Source organism: Corythoichthys intestinalis, chromosome 4, assembly GCF_030265065.1.
Source record: "Corythoichthys intestinalis isolate RoL2023-P3 chromosome 4, ASM3026506v1, whole genome shotgun sequence".
Taxonomy (NCBI): Eukaryota; Metazoa; Chordata; class Actinopteri; order Syngnathiformes; family Syngnathidae; genus Corythoichthys; species Corythoichthys intestinalis.
Genome location: NC_080398.1, coordinates 4,385,106 through 4,408,098, shown reverse-complemented (window position 1 = coordinate 4,408,098; position 22,993 = coordinate 4,385,106). Strand labels below are relative to the sequence as shown.

Genomic DNA, 22,993 nt, shown 5'->3' with positions numbered 1-22,993 from the left:
GGGAGGACTCCACGGAGGAAGCTACTGCAATCTAAAAAAAACATTGTTGCTCGTTTAATCTTCCAAAAAGGCACTTGGACGCTCTACAGAAGTTTTGACGAAATATTTTGTCGACTAATGAAACCAAAGTTAAATTTTTTGGGACGTCACCTGTGGAGTAAAAATGGAACAGCTCACCAACATCAATACCTCATCCTCACTTTGAAGCATGGTGGTGGGAGAAGCATCATCATTTTGTGCTGTTTTGCTGCCTCAGGGCCTGGACAACTTATTACAATCATTCAATCACTTACAATCATTAATGGAAGAATGAATTCAAAAGTTTATCAGGATGTTTTGCAGGAAAACCTGAGGCCGTCTGTCAGACAGTTTAAGCTAAAAAGAGGATGGATACTGAAACAAGACAATGATCCAAAGCACAGAAGTGAATCAACTTCAGAATGGTTTCAGAAGAACAAAATATACTGTACATTCTGGAGTGACCATGTCAAAGTCCAGACTTGATCCCCATTGAGATGCTTTGGCATGACCTAAAGACATGCCAGACATCCCGGGAATCGGACTGAACTACAACAGTTTTGTAGGGAAGAATGGCCCAAGATTAGTCCTGATCGATGTGCCAGACCCATCTGCAGCTACAGGAAGCGCCTGGTTGAAGTTATTGCTGCCGGGGGGGGCGGCACAAAATATTTAAATGTGATGGTTCACTTACTTATTTTTCCCCCTTCTGTCGTTGTTTGCATACTATACTCATTCAAATATGAAAAGCTATAAATATTTGGGTGGTTTTAGCTAAAGCAGACACTGTTTTTTGATCAGTGTGATTTTGACAACGATCAGATCACATTTCATGGTGATTTGATGCAGAAATGTGAGAACTACCAAAAGGTTCAGTTACTTTTTCATTTCACGGTTTATTGGTCGACCTGTAGATGTAAAACATGTTGAATTATTTTGTGTTGAATTGTGCTATACCAATGAATTTGCCCAACTTTTCTTGGTTAAACAACTGCAGGGACCGCTCTGTCCGAATATTCCACTCAGAGCGGGGGAGGGGGGTGCGCGTATGCGGATGGAGATGGTATCAATCCAGCCCATTGAATGTATTGATTAGTTACCTTTCTTATTAACATGCTGATTAAAGAGAGGGAGGGATGGAGAGAGAGGACGCAAGGAAGGAGCTGTTCGCCTCGCCGGGTTGCGCACATTTCAGTCACCTTCTTTCGCCTCGAATGCGCGCGGAGAGGATTTGAGACATGGAGCTGGAAGGGTGGGGAAAAAAGACTGGAATAATCGCATGCGGCCGTGGGGAAGAGGAGGATGCGTGAAAAGGTGGGAAAGGGGAGGAGGAGTGGAAGGTGAGGGTGATGGAGGGGGAGGCCTGAAGAGGCCAAATGCAGTATTTGTTTGTAGAAATGTTTTTATTTCACTTATTTGCTGTCATTGAATGTCAGATTCATTTGAATTTAGAAGCTGGAAGTGAGGTGTCATGTTGCAGTGCCATTGACGGCAGTGGACGTCCAATCCGTTTTGACTGGGAGGGGCGAGGGAACGAAAGTTCAGTCGGAATGAGTTGGACGTCTAGTGCCGTCAATGGCAGTTGATGAGTTAATGGCTTTGTTTATTTTAAATATGTATTCATTTCACTTTGAGTTTAGTGTTAGCATGTGACACAAGTGCAGTAAGCTGAGCAGTTAGCTCATGTGTTAGCACCTTTAAGTGCCTCAACATTTTGGCTGATTTTTTTTTTTTTTAGGCCAAAACAAAGATCACGATTTTGTTTTTCATATTGTCTTGTATCAATTATTTATGCAGAATTGTTTAAAATCTGGTAGCTTTTATACAATGGTGTCTAATTTTGTATATTAGCATTAAGCTAGCGGGTTCATTGCATTGCATTCATATTAAACTACTAAAGATTCACATTTAATGTTTATAACTTTATTTTAGAATAATTAGGTAGAAATATCATTGGAAAAAAAGTTAACACAATTTTTAGATTAAAAATTCAACAAAAAAATGTTACTTTTCAAACAATCGATTTTATTTCTGTTCACAATTTTTTTTACATATCAGATTCCTCAACGCCTCTTTCGTAACATCATAACTTTTCACGATTTAAAAAAAATATGTATATAAATATATATATATATGTATTTTTTCAACTGATATTTATTACAATGGCATCCACAGTGGTATGTTAGCATTAAGCTAGCAGGCGCTCGAAAAATGAAATGTATTTTTGAGTAAAATATGTGTCATTTTTGTTGTTATGTGTGTAGCTTTACAATGTAGCTCACCGGGAGTGTAATAAACCGTTTTACTTGTTGATTGAATTATGTTCATGGCGCGTCAGCTAAATATATGCTAGCATGCAGTAGTGCTATACGTGTATGTGTGTATTGTCCTTGAACTACAGTATTTGCTTTATTTAATATAATATTTGTTTTACATTGATTTTGTGTAAGTGTTTTCTTTTTTATGTATATAGTAAGTGGATTATGCCCAAAGATGTTAGCTAAAGCTAACCAGTTGTTAGCATGCAACAGAGTATACATCCTGTATTTTTGTTTTGATTTTTTTTTTTTCATGTATATTTTGGGTGTTCATTGGACTTTTAATTTGTTCATTTGATATTTTGTGTATTCATTTTACTTTTAACTCATCAGCCATCACCAATGACGGTCATAGATGTGCAATCCATTTTGACTGGGAGGGGCATCATTAGCATAACTTGATCGTTATCACATTTTTACATTGTAATCATCACGTTTTTACACAATTATTAAGTTTTAAATGATATCTATCATGTTTTAATATAATAGTATGAAGTTTTTAGATGATACTTATCAGGATTTTAAATGATACTTATCACTTTATTAAATGATACTTATTACGTTTTGACATGATAATTATTGTCTTTACATGATAATTATTAGGTTTTTACATGATAGCGATCACGGTTTTTACATTATTATTAGGTTGTACATGATACTCATGTTTTTATATGATAGTATGGTGTTTTTACATGATAATTATTGTTTTTAATGGATACTTATGTTATTAAATGATACTTATTACGTTTCAGCATGATCATTCTTTTTACATGATAATTATTACGCTTTTACATGATTCTCATGTTTTTATATGATAGTATGACATTTTTACATGATATATATCACATTTTTACATGCTAATTGTTATTTTTACAGGATAGTTATCACGATTTTATATGATGGTATGATGCTTTTACATGATAATTATTGTTTTTATATAATTATTACGTTTTTACATGATAGCTATCACGGTTTTTACATAATAATTATTAGGTTGAACATGATACTCATGTTTTTAATATGATAGTATGAAGTTTTTACATGATAATTATTGTTTTCACGGGATACTTATCATGTTATTTAATGATACTTATTACGTTTTGACATGATAATTGTTTTTACATAATAATTATTTTTTTACATGCTGATTATTTTTATGAGCTACTTATCCCATTGTTATATGATAGTATTACATTTTTACTTGATATTTATCATGTTTTTATATGATAATATGATGTTTTTACATGATATTTATCATGTTTTACATGATACTAATCACGTTTTAAAATTATACTTATTACGTTTTTACACGATGTCATGTTTTTATATGATAAGATGATGTTTTTACATGATAATCATTGTTTTCACGGGATACTTATGTTATTAAATGATACTTTTTACGTTTTGACATGATGATTGTTTTTGCATGATAATTATTACGTTTTTGCATGATTCTCATGTTTGTATATGATAGTATGACATTTTTACATGATATATATATATCACACTTTTACATGATACTGATCACGTTTTTACATGCAAATTGTTATTTTTACTGTATACGTATCACAATTTTTTATGATATTATGATGCTTTAACATGATAATTGTCGTGTTTTTACATGATACACATCAGGTTTTTACATGATAATAATTGTTTTCACAGGGACACCTACCACTTTTTTAATAGGTTAGTATTTTGTTTTTACATGAGAGCTATCAAGTTTTTACATAATAATTATTGTTTTTATGGGACAGTTATCACGATTTTACACAATAGTATTACGTTTTTACATGATATTTATCATGTTTTTACATGATAGCTATCACATTAGTATATGATAAATTTTACATTATACTTATCATGTTTTTAGTACATGCTGATTATTGTTTTTATGGGAAACTTAACACGTTTTTGTATGATAATATGTTTTTACATGGTATTTATCACATTTTTACATGATACTTATCATGTTTTAAATGATACTTATTACGTTTTTACATGATAATTGTTAGGTTTTTACATGATACTTACCACGTTTTTGCATGATAGTGTTATGTTTTCACATGACATCATGTTTTTATATGATAGTATGACGTTTTTACATGACAATTAGTAGGTTTTTACGTGATACTTATCAGGTTTTTACATGATAGTTTTATGTTTTCACATGATATTTATCATGTTTTTAAATGATAGCTATCTTGTTAATATATGTTTTTTTTTACATTATACTTATCACGTTTTTACATGCTAATTATTGTTTTTACAGGATACTTATCACATTTTTATGATAGTATTAACATTTTTACGTGATATTTATCATGTTCTTGTATGATAATATGATGTTTTACATGATATTTATCGCATTTTTACCTGATGGCTATCACATTTTTAGATGCTGCTTACTGTTTTTATAGAATACTTATCACATTTTTATATCATAGTGTTATGTGTTTGCATGATATTCATCACGTTTTTACATGATTGCCATCATATTATTATAGGATAATTTTTACATGCTAATTGCTATTTTTACAGGATACTTATCGCGTTTTTATATGCCAGTCTTACGTTTTAACATACTTATCATGTTTTTATGATAATATGATGTTTTTACATGATTATCTTTACATTTTTACATGACCCTTATCAGGTTTTTACGTTTTTATATTATAGTATTACGTTTTTACATAATATTTATCACGTTTTTACAGAATTTTTTTTACATGATACTAAACTTTTTTACATTATACCAGTACATTTTAACATTATACTTATCATGTTTTTATATGATCCTATCATGTTTTTACATGCCAGCTATCACGTTTTTGTATAATAGCATCAAATTTTTACATGATACTTTAGCCATCATTATTTTACGTGACAATTATTACACTTTTACATGATATCTATCATGTTTTATATGATAGTATGGCGTTTTTACATGATACCTAGCACTATTTAACATGATCCTTTTCATATTTGTAAGTTATGCTTCTTACATTTTTACATGATAATTATTACGTTTGTACATGATAGATATCACGTTCATACATGCGAAAATCTGCGAAAACGTGATTGTTGTCAGCTTTTCACCTTATTTTACTGTGTAAAAACATGATAACTATAATGTAAAAACGTGATACTTTGGTCTGTGTGGGTGTGTGTCTCTGTGTGTGTGTTTTGCAGCAATACTCTCCGTGCACTGGAAAAGTAAGCAAATGAAAAAAATGCAAATGAGGAAGTCAACTATATTCAAATTGGTCTAGTTGATCAATATTACAACTGCTTAACCTATTTAACTCTTTATTGAACGTACATATTTAAACAGCTTGAGTTGGAAAAGGCTAGATGAATAAATAGACACACGCGGAATTGAACCTCATTTGCATAGGTAGCTAATGATATATTTGCATACTTTATGAAAATAGTTGTCGGGCATGTAGAAAATGTTTCAAATGCATGAATCAATACTAATATGAACAATTTCTCTTCACACACACACACTTGCACGCAAACTGGCCACTTTATTAGGTACACTAATTCGATGCAATTGGAAGAAAATGTGGCGCATTAATTCTTCAAGTGTTAGAAAAAAACTTTAAAACAGTGTAATGTTTATTATTGTGTTCATATAGCATTCAAAAAATAATGTTAATGATTTAGCTGGATGAAATTGTTACAATATTTGTAATCTGACCTTTTCACATTGCGCATTTTTGGTGAATGACATCCCAAAAAAATCAATTAATTTGGAATATTTTGACGTATATTGGTTTTTATAAGTATTTAAGAAACGTGTAATGGATGTGAAATGAAAAGTAAAAACGAAAATCAAAAGTATAGCCGAATGAAGGTCACATTTTACAAACAGAACGGCTTTTTAGAAGCCATTTTGATCGATCAATGTGATCGTTTGCATGAGATTTGCTGGAAAACACGATTCTAAAATATAAATCTTTTCTTTCCCGCACGTTTTATTTTTTCCGCATTTTTTTTTTCGCTCTCTCACAATTGTGTGCGCGTGCAAAAATGTAAACACCAGCTGTGATATTTTTGCCCGTAGCTTCTTTTCTCTATCGATTAAATAAAAAATGTAAATCACGATCACTTCTCGCGTGATCAATAAGTGTGAAGTCACCAATTTTACTCCTTAATAAAATTACCGTTTTATTAGAAACCCCGCTGATTATTTTTTTTTCCCTCTCACGTGTAAATTAATTCACGTATTGATTAGCGCGTGCGCGCGCGCGCGTGTGGGATTGCATTGATTGCTCGGTGAAGCGGAAGACATTTTCAAAATAAAAACAACTTTAAAAAGGGTTAAAAACGAAGGGAAATAAAAGAATTGCAGTTGTGGAGTGTTTTTTTAACGAATGGATTTTGAGAAATGCATGGGAAGGAATATGATTATGTATTTTGGTCTGGATTAATGAAATAGATGCGAATTGTCTTTTGTTTCTATTCAATCGAATGTAAAAATAAGAAAAATATAGCATGCATTTGTGGCTCAGTTTCGTTGCTTTCTTTGATTTCTGTGCTGCAAAATATGTTTACTTCTTGCAGAGTATGAAAAAACACTAAGAACGGCTGTATTTTTAATTATTATTTAATTTATGTGTATTTTTAAGTAACCTGTGTGTTTTGCTGTTATATCGCAAAGAAAGTCGATTGTTTGCTTGTCAAATGAGTAAAATTCATGAAGTTTTGATTGGATTGGTAAATTTCACACAAGGTTGTATTAAATGGGCATTTAAAAAAAAACACCTGTGAAACGTAATTTTGACATGTGTTACAATAAAATTAACATTCACAACAACGTGTGTTTTCATTCTGTGTGTGCGTGTTTCAGTGTTTGTTTAAGGAGATTGTAAAACGACGGCGATAGACATCCAATCTATTTGAGGTAGATTTGAGGTCTACTAGAGATCAAACTAATTGAAATTCATTTTAATTTAAAAAAAAAACAAAAAAAAAACGTCAATTCATTGGCTACCAATGACGGCAATAGACGTCCAATCTAATGAATTTGTCTAATCATAAACACAAATTTGCTGTTTTAAAAAAAAGGAGCAACGGGTGAACTTTGACCCCTCGATCGAGAAGCTTTCCCCCCTTTTCTCTTGCGCTTGTGCGCGTGAACGCCTCTTCGTGCACGCGGATCGATTGCCCGGCATCTGCTGTGCACGCGCATCTTCGATTGGATGTGTTTATCACGTGTTGGGAGAAGAAAAAAAACTGCCATTCATTACGACGATTAGAATGAAGGGAAATAAATGATAAGTAACCCAAAAAAATCCATATTTGTGAAGAGTACGCATAATGCAATCAGTACTTGATAGCGAAATTACATTATATTACATATACTAAAATGGCATTTTTATTCCAAAGCATACAAATACAGAAACATCAATTCATATTTTACATTACAATTAACTTAAATAATACAAATCAATACATAATTGTGAACATTTTACTACAAAACGGGTAAAAAAAAAAGAAGATACATTGTACTTATGGCAGTCATTTTACGATTGCAATATGATATAATCACTGCATTTATATTGAAATGACATATATTAGGTGATACATAATCATGAAGTTTCATTTTTAAAATAAATAACAGCAATATCCATAAATATGTAACATAATTTGATCATGTGACTATAAATTTTACTTCTACAACACTACTTATACTGTACTTACTTAAATATGTGTACTGCAAATATATATATATATAAGTATTTGATACACTGCCAATGGGAAAACCCATTGGCAGTGTATCAAATATTTGTTCTCCCCACTGTACGTACATCTGTGTGTACTGAGAATATACAGTATATTATAATAATAGCTGATAACGATCACGTTTTTACTGCTTTTATTATGTAAAAATGTGAAAAGTGCCATGTTAAAAAGTGATGCTTATACTTGAAAAACGTGATGACTGTAATGTGAAAATGTAATAAATATGCAAAAGTGTAATAGTAAAAGAATGATATAAGTAGAGTACCATGTAAAAACATGACACGATCATATACAGTCATAATAAGTATCATGTAAAAATTTAACAGGGTAATGCAAAATCGTGTTATCATGTGAAAAAAAATTAATATAATAACATGGCACTATCATATAAAAACATAATAATATAATATAAAACCATGAAAAGTATCTTGTGAAAACAATAAAACCGTAATAAGTATCATGTAAAAATGTAATACTATCAAATAAAAACGTGATAAGTATCCCATGAAAACATAAGTACCATGTAAAATTTTAATAATCATCATAAAAAAACGTGAGCTGTCATATGATTATATAAAAAAAATTATACAAAACCTATTACATATAAAAATGTAATAGTATATAGAGAAAATATCATACAATTTGATAGCTATCATGTAAAAACATGATAAGTATCATGTAAAAATGTAATACTATCATATAAAAACATGATAAGTATCCTGTGGAAACAATATGTAAAAATGTAATAATTATCATATAAAAATATGACAGCTATCATGTAAAAATGTGATGAGTCTCACGTAAAAACATGATACGATCATATAAAAAACATGACAAGCATCATGTAAAATGTAATATTATAAAGCAAAAACGTGTTAGGTATCATGTTAAAATGATCATACTATAATGTGATAACTATCATGTAAAAATGTAATACTACCATATAAAAACATGATTTCGTGAAAACAATAACTATCATGTAAAAACATGATAGCTATCATGTAGAAACATAAGTATCATGTAAAAACATGATACGATCATAAAAAACTCCTATAAAAATGTATTAGTATAATGTAAAAACGTGTTAAGTATCATGTAAAAATTCTCATATAATGATGTGATCGCTATAATGTAAAAAAATGATAAATATAATGTAAAAAAGCAATACAATCATAAAAAATGTGATAAATATCACGTGAAAACAATAACTATCATGTAAAAACGTGATCAGTATCATGTAAAATCATGATATGTATAAAAACATGTATCAGATAAAAATGAAATAGTATAATGGAAAAACATGCTAAGTATCATGTAAAAATGGTCATATAGTAACGTGATAGCTATCATGTAAAAATGTGATAAGTATCATGTAAAAAGTTCCTAATTATATAATAATGTGACAGCTATCATGTAAACATGTGATAAAAATCATGGTAAGATCATATAAAAATATAATAAGTATCATATAAAAATGTAATAGTATAATGCATAAACATATTAAGTATCATGTAAAATTTATCATATAATAACATGATTGCGATCTTGTAAAAACGTGATAAGTATCATGTAAAAATTTCATAATTATATAAAAATGTGACAGCTACCATGTAAAAATGATAAAAATCATGGTATGATGATATAAAAACATGATAAGTATCATATAAAAATGTAATAGTATTATGCATAAACATGTTAAGTATGATGTAAAATTTATCATATAATAACATGATTGCGATCTTGTATGATAAGTATCATGTAAAAACGTAATACTATCAAATAAAAACGTGATAAGAATCCCGTGAAATCAATAACTATCATGTAAAAACGTGATAAGTATAATGTAAAAATTAAATAATTATCATATAAAAACGTGACAGCTATCATGTAAAAACGTGATACGATCATATAAAAACGTGATAAGTATCATTAAAAATGGAACAGTATAATGGGAAAACATGTTACTACGTATAATGTAAAAATTAGCATATAGAAATGTGATAGCTTTCATGTAAAAACATGATAAATATCATGGACAAACGTGTTAAGTATCATGTAAATTTTTAAAATAATTATCATATAAAAACCTGACAGCTATCATGTAAGAACGTGATAAGTATCATATAAAAATGTAATAGTATAATGGAAAAACGTGTCAAGTATCATGTAAAAATATCACATAATAACGTTATAGCTATCATGTAAAATATATGGTAAAAACAGGATAAGTATATGTAAAAATGAGAAATGATCATATAAAAACATGATACTAAACGGTACACTTATTTATGTATACTATTACATTTTGATTTACTACTACATTTATGTTTATTGTACTTTTGAGAATAATGAACACGTTTTTTTGTTCTTTATCTTTAAACATTGTAATTATTGTTAAAAAAAATTCATGTATTTATTATTTTTTTCATTGTTTTATGCTTGACAACAATGGATAAGTGTCTAAAGCATTTTGTGGTTCACCAAAATAGGTGGAAAGTCAATGAGCCCAAATAGAATTCATACTTAAAACACAAATTAAAGGTCTTTAAAGTGCGTCTTATAGTCTAAAAAATAATGTACATATTTTTATAGCACATTTTTACAAAAAATCTTTATAGGTATACTTAAATGATATATGCAATGCACCCTAAACATGCATTTTCCATATATAATATTAACAATTGAGTTGATTAATATTTAAATCGTTTAAATTGAGGTCAAGGTCACGTTATCATGTTTCATTGCCATTGACTTGGATAGACGTCCAATTCATTCACATGGATTGGACGTATATCAACGTCAGTGTCTATGCGAGTGATAATAAATTGATATGTATAACACTGGCTGGCGTTTGTGTGCGCATTTTCCTGAAGAATTTGGAGAGGATGATGAGACGGAAAGACTCCAGCACCCTTGGAGAGAAAGGGTTAATTGGAAGAGGAATTTCATCGCACATCTGTCAGATTTTAAGGCCGCGGTGACGCACCGATGGGAGGGGAGGGGAGCGGAGTGAGGAAGAGGAGCAAGAGAAAGAGTTGCTGCTCAGATCGATCAAGTGGCTGGCAGAGCGAAGAAGAAGAAGAGGAGGAGGAGGAGGAAGATCATGAAAGAAAAAGAGCTGCAGAGCCGCGAGACCGAGACGAGCGCAAAAAGAGGAGATTTACAAGCGGAGAAAAAGGAGGAATAAACGCTGATTTTCGTATAGGGGGGTTTTGCTGGACATCGACGGGGAGGAGAAGGCTTGGCGGAGGTTTGGGGCTCAGTGCGGGAGATGCTCAGCGGCGGCGGAGGCAGACGAGGACGCGCGCTCAAGGTAAAACCCGCAAATAGGCGTTTTGAATCGTTTTAAACTCGTGGTTTTTACCCTTTTCCATTTTTTTGGGGGGGGGGGGGGGGTAAATCAAACGCGGTTTGGGACGCGGACGCTCGGTTGATGCTTGGATGATGGAAAAGTGCTTCAGGTTTACACTTTTCAAATTCGGGGGGTTTAGTTTGCTTGTGTTTTTTCCCAATTCCACCCAAAATAAGTCAAATTTTCATGTGGTTTTGATAATGTGATTTTTTGGGGGGAGAATAAGACTCAGTGTGTACCTCGCTTTTTGAACAAAAAATGGTTTCACCTATAACGGGGGTCAGCAACCCGCGGCTCTAGAACCGCATGCGGCTCTTAAGCGCTGCCCTAGGAGCATATTCAAAAATGTTTGACAATGGAAAATATTCTGTCGGAGGGAAAACATGACATAAACTCAACTCAATTCATTAATATTGTAATGAAGATGATATAGGATTCCTTGCAGAGAAAATAAACATTTACTGTATTTTCCACTCGATAAGGCGCATCGGAGTATAAGGCGCACCGATCAATGAATGGGCTACTTTAAAACCGTTTTCATGTATTGTATTGTCAGGCGCAGTAGTAGTAGTAGTAGTAGTAGTAGTGGTTGGCGTTGCCTTATACAGCCACAAGATGGAGCTAAATGGAATGTCATGCCATGATTAACTAATATTTATCCATATATGAGGCAGATTTTGAAAAAATTGATGGCTTTCGGGTCCGCAATATAGTGCGGAAAATACGGTAATCTTGAAGGCTGTATTTGTAGCCGATTTAGTCTGAGGTGAGGGTTTATTTGTAAATCACTGGAAAAATATCGACCAAAAATGTAGTAAAATACACATTTTTGAAAAACCTTTGCTTTAAAAAATCTATCTCTTCAGCACGCAAACCTGGACGTGAAAATTATTTGTCAGTCATTAGGAAAATATCAGCAAAAAATGAGATATAAAAACAGATCGTTTTTTAAAAAACAGACTACAGTACATAAAAAAAACACACAAGACAATATTAGTATGCAAACCTTGAAATGAAACTTTCTGAGGTAAGAGTATATTCATAACCATTTGGAAAATATAAACAAAAAATGCGATTGAATACATTTTTTAACAGCCTTCTTAAACAAACACACAAACAATATTTGCATGCAAACCAAGCAGTGAAACCTTCTGAGGTGAGAGTTTATTCGCAATCATTTGGAAAATAACAACTAAAAATGTGACAAAATAGACTTAAATTTTTTATTTTTTTTTAAACTTTGCTATTTAAAAAAAATCATCTCAAACACGACATCACACAAACCTGGAAGTGAAATTTCCTGAGGTGAGAGTATATTTATAATTATTTGGAAAATAACGACCAAAAATGCATTAAAATAAACATTTCTGAAAACGTTGCTTTAAAAAAAAAAAAAAACCTGGACGTGAAACTTTCTGAGATCAGAGTTTATTCGTAAACCATTATAAAATATCAACCAAAAATGTTTTTTTTTTTTTTTTAACAGATTGAAGTACATTAAAAAAAAACACACATACAAGACAATATTAGCATGCAAACCTTGAAACTTCCTGAGGTAAGAGTTTATTTGTAAGTAATTAGGACACGATAGACCAAAAATGTGATTAAATAGTTTTAAAACGTGAGTTTAAAATATTACACACAAACACATCTTAATCACGCAAACCTGGAAGCGAAACTTTCTGAGATAAGAGTTTATTCGTAAATTATGAAAATATCAACAAAAAATGTGATCAATTACACATATTTTTAAAAACAGATTACAGTACATAAACACACAAGACAATATTAGCATGCAAACCTGGAAGTGAAACTTTCTAATGTGAGCAGATATTCACCTATAATGGTGGTCAGCAACCCGTGGCTCTAGAGCCACATGCGGCTCTTTAGCGCTGCCCTAGTGGCTCCCTGGAGCTTTTTCAAAAATGTTTTAAAATGGGAAAAAACGGAGGAAGGAAATATATTTTTAGTTTCAATATGGTTTCGGTTGGAGGAAAAACATGGCACAAACATTCTTCTAATTCATTAATAGTGTTATGAAGTTTTTATTGGATTCGTTGCAGAGAAAATAAACATTTAGCGTATTTTCCGCACTAGAAGGCGCATCGGCGTATAAGGCGCACCAATCAATGAATGACCTATTTTAAAGCCGTTTTCATGAATTGTATTATCAGGTGCAGTTGTAGTAGTAGTGGTTTGCGTTGCGTTATGCAGTCACAAGATGGAGCTGAGCTAAACGGAATGTCGTGCCATGATTAACTAATATTGATCCATATATAAGTCGGGTTTTGAAAAAATTGAAGGCTTTCACGTCCGCCATATTGTGCGGAAAATACGGTAATCATGAAGGCTGTATTTGTAGCCAAATGCTAATATGGCTAATAGCGATGTCCCGATCAATCGGGATGCCAATCGATCGGGTCCGATCACGTCCTTTTCAAAGTATCGGAATCGGCAAAAAAATATCGAACATGCCTTTTTTAAAAAAAAAAATAAAAAAATTTTTTTAATTAAATCGTTTTCTAATTGTATTTAACGTTACAGACATAATGTTACACTCATTCAGAGTCTTTAGTTTAGGCTTAAAGTAGGGTTATCAAATTTATCCTGTTAACGGCAGTAATTAATTTTTAAAAAAATTTATCACGTTAAAATATTTAACGCAATTAACGCATGCACCGCACGACCCACTCACGCATTGTCGCGTTAAATCTGTAATGGCGCCGTTTTACCTATATATAGAGCTAAAAGGCCGTGTTAAATGAGTAGAGTGGATTTTGGCAGCCTTTGGAGCCTTTTTTTAATTGGCTAAAGCCTTACAATCCCTCTCCCTACAATTAGAAATGCCGTGGGAAGCAATGTGGGGAAGAAAGGTAGTAGTTAATCTTTTTTTTAACACCCTATGTTATTTCCCAGTGCAGAGAAGATATATCAATTGGTACCACTACGCACAGTCATGGTTGCACTTCCCATCATGCATTTGGGCAGTTAAATGGCTACAGTATCATTTACTGGAAGCTCAACAAATACACTAGATGGCAATATTTAGTCACAATTTACAAAGTCACATTTATCCTTTAAGAATTACAAGTCTTTCTATCCGTGGATCTCTCTCACAGAAAGAATGTTGATAATGTAAATGCCATCTTGAGGATTTATTGTCATAATAAACAAATACAGTACTTATGTTGAATGTATATATTCGTCCGAGTTTTATTCATTTTTTTCTTAATGCATTGCCAAAATATATGTGATCGGGAAAAATTATCGGGAATGATTGGAATTGAATCGGGAGCAAAAAAAAGCAATCGGATCGGGAAATATCGGGATCGACTGATACTCAAACTAAAACGATTGGGATCGGGTCGGGAGCAAAAAAAAAAAACATGATCGGAACAACCCTAATGGCTAATATAGATACATACAGAATGTGTTGCCTTCATTATAAGGCTTTCAATTTTTTGCGGCTCCAGAAAGCTTTTTTGTTTTGTTTTGTTTTCAAATTTGGCTCTTTCAACATTTTGGGTTGCCGACCCCTGACCTTTAATTTGACCATTAAATGCTAGGCTGACTTGTTTGTACCTCGTTTTGCTCATAAATATCCAGATGAGATCAGTTTAAGAATCTGAAAGTGAACGTAAATGTCTGATTGTATGTGCATTGGCGTTGTTAGGGCTGTTTTAAGGGGGCTAAAGTCCCCCTAAAAAAATGTTTGTTTGTTTGTTTGAATAGAAAATGTGGACATATCCGATTTGCAGTGGCCTTAATATGAATTTAAATAATCGTGTAACCTGTAATTAGTTTGCGTGACATGTTATTAACCCTTTTTAGGGGCGGTGGACAGCTAGTGAAAAGTTATGATTTTCTTAACCCGTTCACTGCCAGCCCAAGTTGGAGAGTATGGGTTGTGAAAGTAAAAGTAAAGAGGGAAAATGATATTGAAAACACCAATGGACGGCAATAGACGTCCAATCCATTTTAACAGGGAGGGAAAAATCGCTTCCAGCAAATGGATTGGCCATCATCGGCAGCCAATGAGTTAATTTATGTGAGGACACGAAACAAAAACAAACTAAAATAATCAATAAAATACACGCAAGCCACACTTATTTGAATGGATGTCTTTATTGTTATTATTATTAAAATTATGTATTTATTTTATACTTTAATAATTAGTTTTTCATGCGTATTCAATTTTATTGTTATTATTATTTTATATTTTTCATATTACCCTTTATCATATTTATTATTATTTATTGGTAATTTAATAATTAATGTATTTTATTTTTTGCCTTTTTTTTTTAATTTAATTACTATTTAATTTTTTTTTAATTTTTTTGAAAAATTGGAGCTTCCAACTATTCATTCTTCCATCCATCTATTCATTTTATCATAATTTGCACCAAATTTGAACTGAAACTTTCTGAGGTGAGAGTTTGATTCGTAAACCATTTGTTAAATATCGACCCCCAAAAAATTGACAAATTCATTTTTTTGAAGTGAAACTTTCTGAGGTGACAATTTATTCAAGAAAATATGTCCAAAATTTTCATGTTTTTTAAATTACTTTGTTTTAAAAGTTTGCTTTAAAAAAAATCACGATCAAACACAACTTCAGCACGCGTGTTTTGAAGTGAAATTTTCTGTGGTGAGAGTTTGTTTTCAAATCATTTGTAAAATTTTGACCGATAAAACGTATTGAATTTCTTTTAAAACTTTGCTTTAATAAAAATCATGCTCTAATACACAACTTCAGCAGGCAAACTCGGGAATGAAACCTTCTGAAGTGAGAGTTTATCAGTAAATCATTAGAAAATTATCGACCAAAAATTTGCTAAAATACACATTTTTTCCCTCTACAGCTTACTTGACAAAAAACAAACAAACACTCAGACAATATCAACACGCAAACCTTGAAGTGAAACTATCTGAAGTGAGAGTTTATTCGTAAATCATATGGAAAATATCAACAAAAATGTGATAAAAATACTTTTTTTAACAGCCTACTTAAAAAAAAAAAAACCACTCAAACTCATCATTAGCACACAAACCTAGAAGTGGAAAAAAAAAAAAAAAAAACCTTTGCTTTAAAAAAAACAACACTTTTTTAGCACTCAAACATGGAAGTGAAACTTTCTGAGGCGAGAGTATATTCATAACCATTCGGAAAATACCAACCAATTTGAGGAAAAATATACATTTTTTTTAAAAAAACTTTGCTTTTTAGAAAAAAATCACACTCAAATACAACTTCAGCATGCAAACCTGGAAGTGAAACTTTCTTGGGTAAGTGTTTATTCGTAAATCATAAGGAAAATATCAACAAAAATGTAATAAAAATACTTTTTTTAACAGTCTACTTAAAAAAATCCACTCAAACTCATCATTAGCACACAAACCTAGAAGTGAAACTTTCTGATGTGAGAGTTTATTCGTAAATCCTTGGGATATTCTCAATAAAATTGTTTTAAAAACCTAAATACACATTTTTTAAAACTGCTTGAAAAAAAACACATTTTTATAGCACTCAAACATGGAAGTGAAACTTTCTGAGATGAGAGTAAATTCATAATCATTTGGCAAATACCAACCAATTTAAGGAAAAACACACATATTTTAAAAAACTTTGCTTTTAGAAAAAAACTCACGCTGAAATACAACTTCAGCACGCAAACATGGAAGTGAAACTTTCTTAGGTGAGTGTTTATTTGTAAATTACTGGGAAAAATTAATCAACCAAAAATGTATTAAAATACACTTTTAAAAAAACACACAAAAAAAAAAACCTTTGCTTTAAAAAACACTTTTTTAGCACTCAAACATGGAAGTGAAACTTTCTGAGGCGAGAGTATATTCATAACCATTCGGAAAATACCAACCAATTTGAGGAAATTTTACTTTTTTTTAAAAAAAAAACTTAAAATTTTAGAAAAAAATCACACTCAAATACAACTTCAGCATGCAAACCTGGAAGTGAAACTTTCTTAGGTGAGTGTTTATTTGTAAAATACTAGGAAAAAAATTAACCAAAAATGTATTAAAATACACTTTAAAAAAAAAAAAAAAAAAAAAAAACCTTTGCTCTAAAAAAAACACTTTTTTAGCACTCAAACACGAAAGTGAAACTTTCTGAGATGAGAGTATTTAAATAATCATTTGGAAAATACCAACCAATTTGAGGAAAAAAATACAAATTTTTTAAAAAACTTTACTTTTTAGATAAAATCACGCTCAAATACAACTTCAGCACGCAAACATGGAAGTGAAACTTTCTTAGGTGAGTGTTTATTTGTAAATCACTGAAAAAATATAGACGAAAAATATACTAAATTACACTTTTTAGAAACTGCTTTAAAAAAAAAAAAAAAAACCAGTCAAACACGAGTTCAGCATGCAAACCTGGAAGTGAAACTTTCTGAGGTGAGAGTATATTCTTAATCATTTGGAAAATACCAACCAGAAATGCAATAAAATACACTTAAAAAAAAAAAACACAAAACAACTTTGCTTTAAAAAAAACAAAAAAAAAAACTAAAATACATCTTCAGTACGCAAACATGGAAGTGAAACTTTCTTAGGTGAGCGTTTATTTGTAAATCACTGGAAAAATATCGACCAAAAATGTATTAAAATACAAATTTTTTAAAACTTAAAATCACACTCAAACACGACTTCAGCACACAAACCTGGAAGTGAAACTTTCTGAGGTGAGAGTATATTTGTAATAATTCGGAAAATACCAACCCAAAATGCGATAAAATACACTTTTAAAAAAACTTTACATTAAAAAAAAAAACATCCCACTCAAATACAAATTTCAGCACGCAAACATGGAAGTGAAACTATCTTAGGTGAGTGTTTATTTGTAAATCACTGAAAAAATATCGACGAAAAATGTACTAAAATACACTTTTTAAAGACTTTTTAGAGACTTTGCTTTAGAAAAAAAAAACTCGAACACGAGTTCAGCATGCAAACCTGGAAGTGAAACTTTCTGAAGTGAGAGTATATTCTTAATCATTTGAAAATCCCAACCAAAAATGCAATTAAAATACACTTTAAAAAAAAAAAAAACACAAAACAACTTTGCTTTAAAAAAACAAACCACTCAAAAACAACTTCAGCACGCAAACATGGAAGTGAAACTATCTTAGGTGAGCGTTTATTTGTAAATCACTGAAAAAATATCGACCAAAAATGTACTAAAATACACTTTTTAAAGGCTTTGCTTTAAAAAAAAAAAATCCCACTCAAACACGACTTCAGCATGCAAACCTGGAAGTGAAACTTTCTGAGGTGAGAGTATACTCTTAATCATTTGGAAAATACCAACCAAAAATGCAATAAAATACACTTTACAACTCACAACTAAAATACATGTTCAGCACGTAAACATGGAAGTGAAACTTTCTTAGGTGAGCGTTTATGTGTAAATCACTGGAAAAATATCGACCAAAAATGTGATGTAGACATTTATTTTAAAAAAAAGAATGTGATAAAATACAAATCTATTTAAAAAAAAAAAAAAAACCTGCTCAAAAATCATGCTAAAAAAAGTTTTGCACGCAAACCTGGACATGAAACCTTCTGAGGTGAGAGTTTATATTATAAATATATTATAATATTGGAAAAAACATTTTGCATCCAGTGATTTTTCTGCTTTTGACGTTCAACCATTTTCTATTCATGTGAATTTGTTGGTGGTGACCGAACTGTTGTACATCACTTTTGTCCCATTTTCTCCCATTGACGAGGATAGACGTCCAATCTTGGAGGGATGGCAGCTACCCTCCTAGTCCAAACGGATTGGACGTTTATCCTCGTCACCGGCACGCGCTGAACTCCGAACAGCGTTCGTAACCGTCTCCTGTTGTCTCGCAGGCACAAAAGACCGCGTGAAGGGGAAGCGGCAACTCCTGCGGGCGTCGCGGGAGTGCGAGACACTACTTAACGGCGCTCACACAATTAATTAGCCGCCGCTAATCGATACGTTCCGGCTCATCGATAAATCCGCCCGGCATGGACGGGAGCTTGGGAGAGATGTCGCTGCACGGCCACGCCGAGCTACACTCGCGGGACCTCTCGGCCGCCTTCCCCCGCCCCCCGTTGGCGGGCGGGCCCCCTCTGGAACCCGAGCCGCGGGCGCCCCCGCCGGCTTTCGAGCACTCCATGTCCGCGCTCGGGTACAGCGGCGACTCCCCGTCCGGGTCGGGCAGCACGTACACCACTCTGACCCCGTTGCAACCCTTCGACGATAAGTTCCACCACCATCACCACCACCACCACCCCTGCCTGCCCGTCAGTAACGTGATCGGGAGTTTCACGCTAATGCGCGAGGAGCGAGGGGGCCTCCCCGCTAATTTCTACAACCCTTACGCCAAAGATCTGAGCCAGAGTTTGACGCCTCCCTCTTCGGGGCTGCACGGCTACGGGAGCCCCAACGGGGGCGCTACCGGGGGTGGGCAGATGCTCCACGGCGGCTACGACGTCCACGGAGGAAGCCTCTTCTGCAGGACGTCGGACTTTGCAAGAGAGATGTCGCCCCCCGGGTTGGGCGCCGGGGACATGTCCTTAGGGGGGCACCAGCTAAACAAAATGGACGGGGCCGGGCACCACCCTCACCTCTACGGTCAACACTACCAGACGCACCACCACCACCCGAGCCAGCAAACCGCCAAAATCGTCGACCACCTCCACTCTTTGTCCTCGTCCCCGGGGGACGGCGCTCTAGGGGGAGCGTCCCCGGGCGGCGGGGTGGTCCCCGGGGGCGGCGAGGAGATCAACACCCGCGACGTGGCCCAGAGGATCATTACCGAGCTGAAGCGGTACAGCATCCCGCAGGCCATCTTCGCCGAGCGCATTCTGTGCCGCTCGCAGGGGACGCTGTCCGACCTCCTGAGGAACCCCAAACCTTGGGCCAAGCTCAAATCCGGACGCGAGACCTTCAAGAGGATGTCACGCTGGCTGCAGGAGCCCGAGTTCCAGAGGATGGCCTCGCTCCGACTAGAGGGTGAGATCGCACGCATGAACGCATTTGTCAAACTCGAGTCAAAATCGTGTACGTTTCATGCTCGAATACTGAAATTGCGATTGTCACTCTTAAAAACGTTGAGATCAGTTGTTGTTGAAACTTTTGAAAGCTTAGGTTTAAATTAAAGATGCACCGATACTGATACTAGTATCGGCAGGGGGGCGCCGATCCGGCCCGAAATGGTGATATCGGTATCGGCGAGTACCGATACCATTTACCGGTCCATTATTATAACATTTGACCACAGCCTTTTTCTCCTCCTGGTGCTCACTACACTCTGTCTCTGTGTTGTGTGATGACACGTGAACACCAAGCAGCTATCGCTATTGGCCTGCTCCAGACCAATGAGAGCGGGCCAATAGCCACTCCTGACCAATCAAAAGGGGGCTTTTTCATATGGACGAAAAACAAACCAGGAAATATGGTTAAATAGAAATCCCGTCGATTAAAATCAATGGCTGCATGCAAGATTTGCGGCCTGAAAGTTTGGAGATGTGGAGTTCAATTGGCCAGTTTCAATACCTCGAACTTGATAAAACATTTGAAGACGAAACGTGAACGAACACAACGAGTTTGAGCCTGCAAGAGCAGGACTGCTATCCAGAGGAAGAAGGCCGCTGGACCGGAGCAACCATCTCTGGTCAGTTCACTTCGTCTACTTTACTTTTATTGTCTTTTACTGAAAGAAATGCCGCAGTAATTTGGGAAGTATTTCCAAAGTATTGTTGCCACCTTTCAGAAATAGAAATAAGGGACTCCCACCTTCCGAAAAAATAGGAGAGACGGGATGCTGTGGTCAATTATTATTACTTATAATTGTTAGCGTCCGCAAATGCGGAAACAAGGTTGAACCTCGAAGCAGACAACAAGCGGGGGATACATAAAAGGGTTTAATGATTGCAAACAAAAAATAACACGCGATCGCGGGACAGTAGAAATAACAAAAGGAGTCCGTGACAGCAGGTCGACAGACAAACTAAGACGATAGGCAGCGGTTACAAACGAGAGGAGCACACTAACAGAAAAAACCCAATGCAGGGGCATAACAAGCAAATGTAGCGAGATTATTGTGCCAGGTGTCAAATAGCGATCAGCAAGGCAAATATCTCGGCAGCCTTCTCTGAGATCACCCGTGCTTAAATGCTGCGTTGAAGAGCCTGCATTGGATTCAAGTGTCACGCCCCCACGCCAGTTCATTCAGAGTTTATTATTATGAATTTATTTTTACTTTCTTACTGTTAGGCTAGTATTATACATGTTTTATTAATTTCAGAAATTTAGCACTATTTTGGCCTTTGAGAGCAGAAGGTTTATTCAACTATTGTCTACTAGGGTTTAGTGTACTTTTTCCTATTTTGCAAAGGTAAGCAACAGCCTGACAAAGCCTTGATAGCAATGATTTCACATCAAATTATGTAGCTCTTTGGGAAAAAAAAAAAAAATTAAGAAAAAAAAAATATATATATATATTAGGGCTGTCAAACGATTAAAATTTTTAATCGAGTTAATTACAGCTTAAAAATTAATTAATCGTAATTAATCACAATTAATCGCAATTCAAACCATCTCTAAAATATGCCATATGTTTTCTGTAAATTATTGTTGGAATGGAAAGATAAGACACATGACGGATATATACATACAACATACTGTACGTAAGTTCTGTATTTGTTTATTGTACCAATAAATCCACAAATGGCATTAACATTCTTTATGTTAAAGTGATCCACAGATAGAAAGACTTGTAGTTCTTAAACGATAAATGTTATAGTTACAAGTTATAGTAATTTTATATTAAAACCCCTCTTCATGTTTTCATTTTAATAAAATTTGTAAAATGTTCAATCAAAAGTAGAGTTAATATAATAATAAGAAGAATAAAAATAACAATAATAAAAATAGAGTGACCAAAGTCTAAGTTTTACGTGTATTTTGCATAGCTATTTTGATATGGAATGCTATTTCATTTTGCATTGTTGTTTAACTGTGTGTCAGAATAGGGCCTCATTACTATAGACTGAAGTGCTTTTCTTTTTGTGAACATTATTTTTTTTGGAGAGATAGGAATATTATTTTTGTTGCGTTTTCACTAAACGATATTTTAGGCAATATGTGAGATGGTCATTCACCCAAGCGCCTGCAGAGGGCGGCAAAAGTCCATGACAACAAGGGAGCGTTTCACTGTACTGTCATTTAAATCTGTCTGAGCGGGACATCTGCGTTAATTGCGTCAAATATTTTAACGTGATTAATTTTAAAAAATTAATTAACGCCCGTTAACGCGATAATTTTGACAGCCCTAATATATATATATATATATATAATCGGGGTGGTATCGGTATGGTATCGGTATCGGCCGATACTGCACAGCCAGGTATCAGTATCCGGGCCAAAAAATGGTATCGGTGCAACACTAGTTTAAATAAACTCTAAATATTTATCTTGTCTCTTCAGGTGTAGTTTTGGCTAAGCAAAGCAAAGGACCGTCTCTAAGTTGCTAGTCACATGATCAGTTCGAAAACC

At 33.7% G+C, this 22,993-nt stretch overlaps 1 protein-coding gene across 1 annotated transcript in view; it reads left to right on the top strand.

Annotated features, from left to right (window-relative positions):
* The first annotated feature begins 11,171 nt into the window (after positions 1–11,171).
* The window catches only part of onecutl (one cut domain, family member, like), a 32,284-nt gene continuing 20,462 nt past the window's right edge, over positions 11,172–22,993 (top strand). The window contains exons 1-2 of the mRNA XM_057833239.1: positions 11,172–11,400; positions 19,321–20,449. Coding sequence (XP_057689222.1) covers positions 19,459–20,449 — 991 coding nt within the window. The 5' untranslated portion in view covers positions 11,172–11,400; positions 19,321–19,458. The remainder of the gene's footprint in view (positions 11,401–19,320; positions 20,450–22,993) is intronic.